At 36.0% G+C, this 14,361-nt stretch overlaps 1 protein-coding gene across 1 annotated transcript in view; it reads right to left on the reverse strand.

The window, feature by feature from the left end:
* The window catches only part of NOL10 (nucleolar protein 10), a 49,225-nt gene that overhangs the window by 27,209 nt on the left and 7,655 nt on the right, over positions 1 to 14,361 (reverse strand). The window contains exons 7-13 of the mRNA XM_064707718.1: positions 14,125 to 14,190; positions 12,409 to 12,469; positions 11,811 to 11,896; positions 11,377 to 11,455; positions 10,030 to 10,179; positions 7,570 to 7,636; positions 2,848 to 2,900 (exon numbers count right to left, since the gene is read on the reverse strand). Of these exons, the coding sequence (XP_064563788.1) occupies positions 2,848 to 2,900; positions 7,570 to 7,636; positions 10,030 to 10,179; positions 11,377 to 11,455; positions 11,811 to 11,896; positions 12,409 to 12,469; positions 14,125 to 14,190 (562 nt within the window). The remainder of the gene's footprint in view (positions 1 to 2,847; positions 2,901 to 7,569; positions 7,637 to 10,029; positions 10,180 to 11,376; positions 11,456 to 11,810; positions 11,897 to 12,408; positions 12,470 to 14,124; positions 14,191 to 14,361) is intronic.

The following is a 14,361-nucleotide window of genomic DNA, read 5'->3' on the forward strand; positions in this document are numbered from 1 at the left end:
ACCTTAAAGAAACAAAGAGAAAATTATGTTACTCATTAAAAAATTGTGAATCCTAGTTCTTAGGAAAAGATAAAAAAATGACACCATGAGAAGAGATCAATAAAGTTCTTCAAAGTTTTGCTCCAAAGACCCATGTAACTAAACTTAACTCTGCCTGCGCAAAGAAATTAGTAAGTCTTCCAAGGATGGAAAAAACACATGTATTAATCATCTACTGACAGAGAAACCAAAGGACAGGTGTGCTACTCTGAGCTCAAATAACTAGTCTGGAAGATCAAGGAATAAAACTGTAACATGAACGTGTTAATAACATTAAGTTTTCCTTAATAAAAAAAGCCCTGGAGCAGTTGAAGGCTGACACAAGTCCTCCATTTCATATTTTCGTCACTTAAAAGGTAGATTAAAAAATAAACAAAACAGCCAACAAACACAGATCTAGCGAGCTACATACTTGATTTTTAGGAAATGTAGTAAAACACTGTTCAATTATGCAACACTGGCTGTGCCAGCCCCTTCTGTCTTGCCTGTAAAAAGGCACAGGGTAAAAAAATCAGACAAGAGTGTGAGATTTCTGTCCCTATTTCAAAGTAACTTCTCACTACTATTTTTCTATTGTCTAAAGTAAGTATTACATGTTTTGAAATGAACTACAAATTGTCAACTAAAAAAGTAACAACAGTATTTCAGGTATGTTCAACAGCCTTCAAACTCAAAGCCATTGACATAAACTGGAGAAGTTTAGCTTATTTGAAAAGCAAATTTAAACTGGCCACTAGCCTTTAAAATAAATTTTAAATTTTCTTGTATACAACAATATTTCAAATATAGAACTCATATTTGGATTTATGCTCTTTATTCATCATTTGGGTCCATCTGTATACTCATTACACTGTGAGTGTAAAACCCATAAAAAGATACCATCCAAACAAGTTTAGGCAGACTCAGGTAACAAAAATTGGGGGATGGTCACACAGGAAGACGGTTTAGGGCAAAATTTATGTTAATCTTCACTGGAATAACCTACATGCTGCAAAAATACTAGATAGTATCAGTCAGTATTTAAGTTTGCAATATTGTCTCTAGGTATGATCTGAGATCTAATACAGAGTGCTTATAATTCTTAACTAAAAATTGCTTGTCTGACTTCAGAAACAAATTTAGTACTCACAGAGGATTCTATGGGAGATTTTTGAGAGAGCAAAAAGTAAATATTTTTCATTTTGATTTACAATTTGTGCAAGAATACTCAAAAATAATGCTTGCTGGAACAAGTTCTAACAGACAGTCATCACTGGTGACAACCAAGACAATGAAATAACTTTTTGGCTAAGTTGGATGTGAACTGCTCATGTGCTATAGCTGTCAGGTTCATGTATCATGCACACCTGCATAAAACAATCTCAGTGCACAATTTTCAGAGAGAAGCTGAACCTTACCTTTAGTGACAGAAGGAATGCTTTTTTGCATCTGGATTATTTAAATTGACTAACTAGTCCATTCCAGTTTTAAAAACTCATCAGATTTCAAAAAGAAGTGAGTTCGTGCTCCCTAATCCATTAATTAAAAGAGACGATAGAGAAAAAAAATGCTTGGAGAGCTACTCTCTCAACCTTACAAAGGACAAGGCAAATGGAAACAAAGTGTTCATCTTCTAAATACAGTTAATATTTTGTCATAGATAAAAAAATATTTGTTGTCTCCCTTTGTCACTCAAAGCATGGAACACTGCATGGAACAAAATGTGAGTTGGGGAGAGCTGAATTACAGAAACAGGCAATTCACATCCAAAGAACAGCCTGACATACCTCATGTATAAAATGCCACATCTTTTTAAATGCAAAAACCTAATAATATAAGTAAATATATCAGACTACAGAATTGTTTAGAGAGGTATACTGTTGTGTTTAGACACACAAATACAACATGTATATATATTCTATTCCACAAAGGGAAATGTAAACTCATAAATATCTATCCTGAACATAATCAAGATCATACACAGTAGATATGGCAGTGGGGGATGACCAGAAATGAACTGAAAAAAATGAAATTTAAATTCGTTTAAAATCTATTAGCTAAATGAAGACTTTTTGGCTCACTTAAAAAATAGTAAAATATGTATTTCAATATTAATAAACTTTATAGTTTGTCCAAAATTAATTAAGAAGTTACGTATTTTTAGAATCTGGTCAGCTCTTCTGCATGTAAAATTTACATAGGTATCCTATTTATCGTCTATCAGAACAAGAAAACCTCTAGAGAACACACTGTAGGAACTAAACCAAGAGTGAAATTCAGGTGTAATTTTCTGTACAATTCCCTGACACCAGAAGGCTTGCTGCTAAGTCTCCCTAAAACCAATCTGCAGAGATAAAACATGTAGTTAAACCTACAGTTAAGCCTTTCAAGTGGAAAGCTTATCCTGTGAAAAGCTGCATTTGAAGGGCATTGAGCAGAAGCTACAATCAAGAGCTGTACCTGAAGTCACACAGTATCACTTTGTCAGAAAAAAGAATATTTACTGCTATGACTATGTCACTGTACACCACATATTAAAGACACTAATAAAATATTTAACAAAGCAAAATTATTATCTTGAAAAACATAGTTCCTATTTTTCATCAGTTATCAAAAAAAGCTCCACCTGAATTTTCTGCAGCCACTAACCAGTTTTGAAACTGGCAGCAAAAAGCAAATTACAGGTTTTTTAAGTAATTCAACATGTTAAATTAATAAATTATAGTGACATCTCAGACAATGTAGATGTGAATTTCAACTGAAATACCTGAATGGCACCAAACAATTGTGTCTTTAGGAGCAATATCAGCAACAACTTGTAATACTTACTGGTATATAATAGATATTCATTTTAGGGGCTTCATTGGCAGTCATTAGCATTCCTAAAAAGAGATTTCCACATTTTAAAATATTGATTAGAAGAGGATAATACTATTTTTAAAAAAAAGCTCATAAAGTACATATTCTTGGCTTGCAATGGACATTAATCAAGATCTGTAATAAATTGTTGCATCAAATACCACAGAAAGAAAGGTGTAATATCAGCCTAATTAACAAAGCTTAATTTTCTATATATTCATTCCCTTTTGTCTTCTATCTTAATTGTTCAGCACCACTTTGCAACCACTAAGCTCTGATAAATGCAGGCTGCCAACTTTCATAACAAATATGAACAGTTCATCCCTTAATACTGTTTAGAACAAGTCCAGTTAGTATTGCAGTTAAAAATTACACCGGACATAAAATTGCATTATTAATACACTGGTATTAGAACATGTGATTATTTGTGTTTTTTTTTTTTTTAACACACACCTCAACAGAGCCATAAATTATAACATGGTTTACACCCTCCTTCATATTTCATCTGGGGAAATAAATACAACAGCAGCTTCTCAACTCAAAATGAGATAAAGGATACTGTGGCTTCAAAAGGAGTAATACTAGTCCTATAACCAAGCAGGGCAAATGTAGAATTTGAAGTATCTATGAATATACCCAAGAAACACCACGAATAAGGGGTTTACATACTCTGAATATAAAAAAATTACTGTAGGAATACTAAAATCTGTGGAAAATCTACTGCCACAATACTTCTTGTGAGTTCAAAATGAAGAACACTCTCAATTTCCTTCTACATAAAAGAGTAATAAGAACATTTGCCATATACTTTTATGTTTATCTCAATTCAGTCTTTCCAAAGTAGCTGACCAACAGGTAATACAAAAGATTGATTATGAAGAAGAAAAGTGCCATCAAATTAGACAACATTCTGATCTGAAAGAACTGTAACATATGCCACTGAGACTATGAATAATTGGGTCAATTACTACACACCCAGAGGGCAGAAATTTAATTTACACCCAAGTAGAGGAATGCAATTACCATGGGTGGAGTAATCCTTCCTACCTAATCCTTTTATTATAAATACACAATGCAGCTGGACTTATAATGTCAGAAAAAAGGGGGCTTGCTTTACCAGCAAAGCAAAATATTTGTGAAAGCTTAGTCAGCAAACAGACTAAAAAACTGTGTCTGGAAAGGTTTGCAGACAATTTAAGGAAAAAGCAAGAATTTACAGCATATGCTTGAATACACACACACAGTACTCCAGTATAGTGTACAAGATAAATGCTCTCCTAATATTAAACTCACTACTATTTTATAAGACAAAGTATCTTTCCATTGACTGAATAGGAATCATTAGGAAAAAAAGACAAATTAATTCTGCAGATGCTTCAAAGATGACAGTGAAGTAAAACCTCCTTTTTGAGAGTCTTCCACCAATAATCAAAGGAGGACAAAAACAGATTTCTGAACAGTATATGAGTGTATACTACAAGGGAAACAGAAGAATGAAAGTTAACAAGTCTTAAAGGAGAAGTCTATTCCATGCATTTTTATTGCTTTAGCTTGTTAGTTTTAATCAATTTTTATGGGAAGAGAAACCACACCCTAACAAACTACACAACAGCCTAGTTTGATTACTGTAGAAGGGAAATAAAGGAGAGGCTGTTTTCAGAAGTTATACTAAGACTGTCTCTGGAAAATGGTCTGCAATACAGTATCATGAATGTAAAAGAATAAAAATGGGAGTATGCAGTGAGAATATGTAGGAGCAGCAGTTTTAGAAAATGCACATTTTTACCTTTTAGTTTTTCTTATGGTAATTGGACACAGATTTCTATCACTGGAGATACTGTCAAGTTTCATTTATATTCTACAACTTAAATTGAATAAAGGCTAAATGGACTCAGTAAGTAAATTTTTTTCCCCTGCCCCCATTGTGTTCATTTGTGATCAGAGGAAGATATTCAACTATTAAGAGATCTACTGAAATTTGTCATCATATAGTTTTCAGTCAAAGATATACAAGGGTTTGCTTCCTAGGAAAGGTACTACTACTGAAGATGGTAGGTAAAATAGTTTAATTAAAAATGCCTAGCTATGACAAAATACCACCAAAAAAACCAGTTCACAGTATACTGATCTTGAGTTTACAGTAACTGATAGAATTATAGAACCACAGAACAGTTTGGTTTGGATGACATTCCCATGGGCTCAATTCTCAAGCTTGTCCAAGTATGCCTGGATGGCATCACATCCTTCAGCCTGGTGTCATCTGCCATTTGCTGAGACTGCTCAATCCCATTGTCTGTGTCACTGATGAAGATATAAATATCTAAATAAAGCTTGTCCCAATACAGAGCCCTAAGGGACACCACCTGTCACTAATTTCTACTTGGACATTGAACTGTTGACCACTACACCTTCTGGATGAGACTATCCAACCAATTCCTCATCCCCTGAATAGTCCATCCATCAAATCCTTATCTCTCCAATAAGAGTGAAAATGGGGTATTTTGCCTTTCTGAGCAGCAGTGACACATGAAGCGCTAAAACACAAGCTAGGCAAAGATCTCCTGGCTTTCCTGTGCCATGCATCTAGAGGGGCTCTGAGAATGCTGGGGCAGCAGTAAGAGCACGGAGCCAAACCATACTGATACTGAAATCATGTTATATTTCCACCTTTCCACAACTACAAGCCCCTTTTACTGAAAGCATTTCTTTATTTTCAGATCTTCAGTCATGATTATTCCTTAAACTCTGAACAAGCATGAGGTGGTTCTCAGGCATCTTAAGTGCTGGTCCAACAGTATTTATGATGAACATGCAATGCACCACCTCTTACCCTTGATCTCTCCATTGCAACATGCTCTTGTTTTTACCCCACTGTCTCCATGGCACTACAAAGTACAACCCAGTTTTCTTCCCACAACAGTTCTTACCAAAACCATCAACCCATCCCCCTACAGACAACAGGAAAAGCAGCACTACAGAACTGGACTGCACAATCTAGATCTCAATCACAGACTTGCGAAAAGCAATGTCCAATAGCAACATCAGGGACGTGTGCATTCAATTCTTTGTGCTACAAGATTTGTCGTGCAAAGTCTCATGAAAATAATTTCTGCAAAAGCACACGAGTCATGTCCACATACCACAAAGGCTACAGAGCATCCACAGCTGAGTAATGCCCATCCTCAACATATTCAAACTTGGCTTGACCTGAGCAATCTGATCAAACTTCAAAGCTGGATCTAACTTCAAGTTGGTCCTGCTTTGAGTAGGAAATATACAACTCCCAGGGGTACCTACCAACCTAAATTACACTATGATTCTACATTGACAAATTTTTTCTGTTCCACTCCCTGTAGTGAGCTCTTCATTGATGCTGTGTGGATGTTAATTTGCTGCTGGGCTATCTTTTAGATGCAACCAATAAGCTCACAGGTGAAACCTGGGTGAAAGGCTGAAAATCAGTCACTCCAACCATCTCTCTCTCTGCAGCCACCACAGATGAAGGTTTATCCATCTCCAGGGCGTAGAGTCCACCCTGTCACCATGCAGTAATTCTCAAATACACCCACATGAACTCCTACATTCAACCAGCACACATGGCATGTATTCTGCTCATAAGGTCGAAAATGCCCACCATCTTATCAGGGAAGTGTATCTAATTGCTCATCTTACCCCAAAAAGGAAAAAAAGGAAAAGAAAAACCTCCAACCCATTCTTAACTGAAGTTGGCAGAAAAGACAGATAAGTTTTAACTTGCCAAAAATCTCACGCTCACTTATCTACAATCTTAAATTTGAGCTGCTAGTATGAATCAAAGTCCAAGTTCCTCTGTCTTTACTGCTACCTCTCTCTAAAATTAAGATAATAGCAGTTTACAACTCAGGCATTGTCTGTTTCCAGACTTTTGCTCTGTGCCATCCTAGTGGCCCTAACTTATTTCATCCTTTTCAGTACCGCTTTCTAAAAGAGAAGTAGGTATCACACCATACTTAAGAACTAAAGCAACTCATATTAAGCATGAAAATTAAGTCCAGTTGCAATCTGAAGTACAACCAAAGCATATATGCACATACAACCATCATTCTGTAAAATATTTTTACTCATAAATTAAAGTCCCAGAGACCTTGGTTAAAAGTGATCCTCAGTTTTGATCTCTGAACATAACATTATGAGATGCAACAAATCTGAAAAAAATCACAAAAACCATGCAAATTTGTGCACTTAGGAATCTACACTTAAAACCAAAGTAATAAACCTAAGGGATGGCACAATTTAAGTGCTGTATTTAAATCAACGGAAGATCAAATTCTTGAAACACTTGAAAAAAAAGTGTAAATATGCTGTAAAGAGGTATTTCCTACCTCTAGGAAGCAAGCTCTAACTCATTGGGACTTAGTCAAGACAATAGGCCAAAACTTCTATTCTTACTATAGAATGAGTCACTTCAGATATTTGAAGGGGTAAAAGAGGCCAATCACTCAATTAACAGCACAGCAGCTTCCAACTGCAAAGAGGCTCCTATATAATATAGATGCAGAGGAAACAAGGAAAAAAGGAAACTAACTGACAAACAACCCTTTATTCTAAGTTCTCCCATAAGGAGGAAAGTAGACCTAAATTGTATCACCTAAACAAAGACCACACCTTGCTTTTCCTTTTGAATTTAGCAAGACATTAATATACTTAACATACCTGAATTTGGATAAAGGCAGACATCATTTATATCATGTTCTGGCTCCATTGAAGTAAATATCTTTCCCTGAAATTGCAGGAAGAAAATAAATCATAAAGAACTCCAAACAATATAATTAAATTCAGTAAATCTAAACATTAATAACAACTACTATAGAAGCTAAGAAACATGATGGAATAAAGATGGAACAGATTTTGCAGAACAATAAAATGTTATTAATATCTGAACATAACAAAGGGAAGACAGTATTGTCTTTTATCTCTGATTCAATCTCTTACAAGGAAGTACAGCCTACTGGTAATTGAAGACACAGCAATGTACAGTGGCACCTCTAATTTCTCAGCTTACACTTCTGTATTGAAAATATATGTCAGATTTACTTTATTTTATGCAAAAGTGAGGCTGAGGTCCACAAGTTCTGGGCACACTGTCAGTGTAACCCTCACTTTATTCAACTATGAATGTGGAAGTTTTAAATAATTTTACTTTGCTAAGTATGATTAGCTGAGAAAATGGATTAGGAGTAGAATTTGATTCTGGAGCTTGATTCTTCCACTTGTACTAATGTCTACATGAAATTAAATATAGCTCAGCACTTTATTTATGATTTATAAACTCATTTTTAAAGAGGTCTTGATATAAAATAAAAGCACTAAGAGCATACAGTGGTATCTAGCTTAGATCAGAATTGAAGTTATAAAGGTTACTTAAAAAAGAGGTAAAAGCGGGAAACAATGTTCTCAAAATAATAACTGGAACACAGTCTGAAAAACCCAGACAAAATACAGGTGCTCTTATAAGCCAACACACAAAACAGCCAGTAAAGGAAGAGTCTCTAACAACTGGACCACATAATCTGAAGCATGAGACTACATGCCTACACAATTCTAAATGAGGGACAGGAACAAGGTGAATTTTGATCCTGTTCCTCTTTTTTTTTTTTTCTTTCCCTGCAGCAATCCCACCTACCTTTCTGGGCCCTTCCTTTCCCTCCCAGTTACATGCTGTTACCCCACCCACCTCTGGTCTCTCCCTGATGATTAAGAGGAGTCCTCCTCCACCCTGGCCTCAGCAGACAAAAGCCTGGTGCTCCCCACCCCAAGGCACGTCTCAGCATGGGGCCATTCTGGTATCAAAGCCATGTGCTCTCCACCCGCAGTTTGCCTCTGCACTTGGTTCCTGGCCAGAGGTAGTCAGGAACCAGCATCTGGGACAGAAGGAGCCAGCTGGAACATACTCTAGGAAAGAGTCCAAAGCTATCTTTGCCTTCCAGCAGTGAGAAGCCCTCCTCTTTCCAACCAGAGGCCACCTGACAAACTTACAGAGCTTCATTCTCAAAGAGGGAAATATACATACCTAGGAAAAATGGAGAGAGGCCACTGCAGATGTTTTAAATAATAACCAATAATTTATTTGCTCTTTCAAACAGTAACAATTAACTGCAGAGGAGCTTACAAAAAACTACTTGCCATCACAGAAAAAATAAAAGAGGCTGTTGAAAGTTCATGAGGCAGCACAACAATACTGAAGTGACTGCCTGAAATAATTAGGAAAAAAAGCCTCTACTACAACTCTCTTTATGTTTCACTATAAAGTTATAAAAGCGTAAATGGAGCATGTTTTTCAGAAGGAACACAATGACTACAGACATCCCCTCAAACCAAAACAAGTTACAATAGTGTTACTATGAATCTCTGGGGTAACAAAACATGCTGCCCCATAGAGTCATAGTAAGGTTCATTTACAGAAAGATAAGAAAGAGGACAGCATGATATAATGAAAAGAGTGAAAGAGAGTGAAAGAGTGAAAATTAGAACTTACAATTTCACTTGGAGGCGCAAAGGGCAAGGATAAAGACATTGCCCATTGCAATATAATCCCCTAATACAGTGTTATTAAGACACGCTGTTATTTGGCTCGCTGCATGGTATCTGCTTCAGTATCCAAACGGGATCCCGTGAAAATAAGCAGTAACTGATTTTAGTACGTCTTTTAACTAACTGATCTACTTTTGAAATTAACCCTACTTTGAGCAGGGAATTGGAATGAACATGTTTTCTCTGGTAAAAAAACCTAACTGGATGTGTTCAAGAACATAGTGAGAAATATACAAACCAAGGCAATGGCTAACATACTACTTTTTATGTTTAAAACCTTCTCCTGAAAGAAGCCTCTTGGCCAGACATGTACAAACAGCTAAAAACCCCCTGAGACTACATCTTTATACCTGACAGGCTATTGAATAACTTCCCAGATGCTGATTTACTCAGACAGGACAAAATGCTGTGTAAATTAAGAGACATTAAAACCTCAACTTCTTACACTGAATTTCAGCTTAATTAATTAAGCTGCACAAAAAACATCCAAAAACAACAAGCCAAAATAAAATCCCCCAAAACTCCCAACCCAAATAAAGTAAACTTTTAAAAATCTGAATGCAGTAACATAAAACTACTTACTGTATCTTTGTTCCACATTTTTATGATTCGAGAATCCGCAGAGATAATTAAATCCAGCTGATGCTGAAACTGAATGGATTTAATAGGCAGTCCATAGTGGTGATCTTTGACTATTAATGGATTACTAGACCGAAGATCATATAATAGGACCTTGAAGAATAAGAGACAAATTAAATTTATAAAATTGTAAGACCATCAGGAAGTCATGCCCATCAGATCTTCACTAAACATTTAGCTAAACTTGAAATTTTACTTACATAGGCAGGATTTACATAAAATAAATTATTTGAATTCTGAAAACAACTTATTAAGTGAGCCGAGTTTATTCTAACCTGGTATTTTAACATCAGCATGCCTCCATCTAGAAAAATTAATGAATTTAAGACCTAATCATCTTTCTAAAGACTTTTTAATTTCTATTCAAAAAAATAAACCATTTATTGTTTTCAATATTCTTAGAGTTTCATAATTAGTAACATTTCACTTTCAGATTCTTGTGTTGTTGTTACATAATTTAAATTTTCAGACTCCCTTCCAGATTCAGTGAATATAACTTTCCCTCAGTGAAATACCACAGAATGTAATTTTTTATGTCAAGGAAAGTAGAGAGTACAGACCCTGTCTTCCAGAAACTTGTATTTTATCTCCAAAATTTCCTATGGAACTTGAGAAAGTTAAATCTTTCACATGTAAAGTGTGAATAACAATAATCTTTGGGAAAAATAATATTATCAGTTTATTTAATCAGAAACACCATCTGCAATAAAATTTGTCTGACTCGTACCCTAACATAGCAAATACAATTCTCACACGCATATCTGTTCTTGAAGAAGCTACAGCTTTCTAAACCCATGAAAATACTGATGATGGCAGGAAACAATCCCCACACTTCCCTTTACAAATATGATGGCAACAACAAATGAATTTGAATTAGTCTTCATATCAAGACAAGACACTAAAAATAACAGTTGAAAGCCAATAATTTCTGGTTTTCTAGACTTTAAGATGAAGGAGATCACATATGTTGCATTGAGATGGTACTCATAGCCCCAAAAAGCAGCAACTTCCCCTCACACTTGACTCAAGTCATAAGTCAACTGCAAATCTGCAGTTGTAGAGTATGCAGGTTATGATGATTTAAAGTGGTACCTACAAAATTCTGAAGAGTACAAGCATTTGATAAAATTACATTGCAGTTTGACTATTACTACTCTATACCTGTAATTTATGGTCTAATAAATACTTGCAGTAATAGATAGATACTGCACTCAATGTATTGATAGACATGGATTGGGAATTTCAAGAGCAGGATCTCCTAAGAACTGTGGTACATGAAGTCAAATCTACCTGCCCAGTAGATGTTCCAACAGCCATATTCAAGGCCCCATCAAACTTCAGTGCTGAAATGGATGGCAAACCTTCTATCCTGCAAAGCACAATGCTTACAGTTAGGCATACTTTCAATAAAGCCTGTAAATAATTTTTTTTAATGTTAAAAGAATAGCTAAGCTAATTCTTAGCTAAGTAAAATAATTCACAGGTATCACTGAGAAGTACTACTTCAAAAAGATGCACTGTTTACATTCACAACATGCATTTGTATACAAAAATAGCCACTACTTAGATCAGTGTCTAAGAGAACTGCTTTGTGACTAAGAAAATCCTTTATTCACACTAGCAATGACAAGAGAACAGGCAGGTCATTTTAAAGCAAAGTGGGATTTATTTCTAAAACAACCAAGACTTCAGAAAAATCCCGTGAAAAGGAAGCCTTTACTCACTCTGTGTCTGCTGTCACACTGCTTAATGCACAGTCCAACAGCCCAACTCGATTTCTAGTTCTAGGATCCCAGCATTCCACTTTTCCCTAAACAGTTTAGAAAATATGGTTCAAGCTTATGTAGCAGACACCTGATAGTCTGAAAACATTTAAATAAAATTATGAATTATCTAATCTAAGGAATAATTAACAAAATTTCCTAGGTTGACATGAGTTGTTCTAATAATGACATACAGGGTGCACACATTTCATTTGTAGTTTTTTCAATGTAATCTAAATGAAAATCACTAACACTAATTTTCTTAAGATTAATAGGGTACACATGCCAGCTAGTTTCTACAGATGGCTACACTGCAAAATGAGAGAACATTATTTTTGCTCCCATCTGCAAAATCTCAAGTGCTCAGCAACCAAGTAACTCCAATATTTTATCTGCACTATGCTCTGAAAAGTCATCTTTAACATTATCTATATCTACCATAGCAAATGAGACCAATTAAATTAATTAGGTTCATGATTTCTTCTTTTCCTCCTGCAAATTAATTTCAAAATGCAACAAACACTACTGCCCTTTTCATAAAAGGAAGGCAAACATTTACCTCAGCTGTCCCCATAGCAAACAAGAAGTGGACAGGATTTATGTCACAGGCATTACTCTCTCTACAACAGAAAAAGGAGCAAGTTTAATGACCTCAGAACAATTTAACACACTAACAACTAATAAGATTTCTGCAATCATGTACACTATTGTTCAGCCTGGAAAAGCAAAAATTGGAGGGAGGTACAAATGGCAACAGCTTCCCATACTTAAGGGGAGCTTACTAAAAATCTGGAGGCAGAGACAGTGCTGATTACTTCAAACAGGTAAAGTTCCAACTGGATGCAAGGATAATATTTTTATGCTGTAAGGATAATTAAGCACTGGAATGTGTTAATCATAGAGGCTGAGAAATTTCCATCTTCGGAATTTCCAAGACCCCCCTGAGAAAATTCACCTGAATTCATGAGACTGTGCCCTGAACAGGAGCCTGAGCTCTGAGTCTCTCTGCACTGCTCTGCCCATATCCAACACTTACCACCAAGCCCTGCCACATCACTCTGCACCACTGTATTCTTAAACAACTCAACAGGACTTGAAGAAATTGCCTCAAGGTGTGCCAGGCTCAGATTGGATACCAGAAAACATTTCTTCCCTGAAAGGGGCTGCCAAGCACTGGAACAGCCTGCCCAGGGTAAGTGGTTCAATCACCATCCCTGAGGATAATTAAAATACATGTAGATGAGGCATTTGGGGACATGGTCTAGTGGTGGACTTGGCCATGTTGGGTTAATGGTTGGGCTTGATGATCTTACATGTCTTCCAATCTAAATGAATCTCTGATTCTAATTATGTCAAAAGATCCTTATGATTACTTGTGTTCTAAAGCTTACATCTCCAGCATGTTCTGTCTGACAACTGGTCTCCTTTCTCTCACCCAAGTATTCTGTTTCTCAGTAGGGCACCCTAGAGCCCTGTATTGTGACAACAATTCTTCCAAAGTACAAATATTTCTTCCTTTCTACACTACTTATCCCAGCACTTTCCAACTTCTTCCATTCAAAGCTCTCTACCTCTAATTCTGTAAATCATCCAACTCCCTCACCTCAAAACCTTCCCACAACTTAAGTCTCATCTCTCTAATCCAGATTTTACTTTACACCCTTACCTCTCCCATGCCAGGATTTTCCCTTTTTTAAACTCCTGTTGCTCAGTTTTTTATTGTGCCTTCCCAAATACTTCTTCATCCGTTAAGCTATTCTGCCTACCAGCTGTTGCCCACCAACAAGCTACTCCATCTAGTGAAGTCTGTCTGCCTCTCCCCACATGAAAAAAGCTCAGTTCCTACTCTGGTAGGGTTTTCAAAAGAATCAGACACATGCTGGAGATATAAAAATTCTCTTTGGGCTACTTCAAGAGCAGAAGGACAAAGACATGTCTGGGAAAGTACATACCCTGTGGGTAGATCTCTATATGATGGCTAAATTGAGTAATAATGGCAAAGTTTTAATGAAATGCTCTTAAGATCAAGTTATATAATACCTATTTAGTCCATATTAAGCAATTTTAAAACATCCACAAAAGAAAATTCAATTAAACATAAAAACTAGAACAAAAAAATTACAGAACATAAAATGAAATGAGAGTCAGACTCAGCATATGCTCACTTTCAACTGTGCAAAGCATTTGGGCAGCTTTCAGTACTGGTGGTGAGCATGCTAGGAGTCTGCTCCCACCTGGTGGAAAGAAGAGAGGTCATGCATTACACAGAACTTACGAAGCTTCGGTTTGCAGGGAGTTCAGAAATCTTCCTTGTTCCAGATTCAGCCTGTACACTTCAGAACTACAAAAGAAAAACCCAAAATTACTCTTGTGTCTAACTAATACTGAAAAACACTGCTGTAAATTTGGAGGCATTGTAAAGATTCTTATTCACAGTCTAATTTCAAATATACAATTTTCAGAATTCACAATTTACAATGACATAAATATATACTCTGGTGTTCAAAATACA

The sequence above is a fragment of the Zonotrichia leucophrys genome, chromosome 3, assembly GCF_028769735.1.
Source record: "Zonotrichia leucophrys gambelii isolate GWCS_2022_RI chromosome 3, RI_Zleu_2.0, whole genome shotgun sequence".
NCBI classification, from domain to species: Eukaryota; Metazoa; Chordata; class Aves; order Passeriformes; family Passerellidae; genus Zonotrichia; species Zonotrichia leucophrys.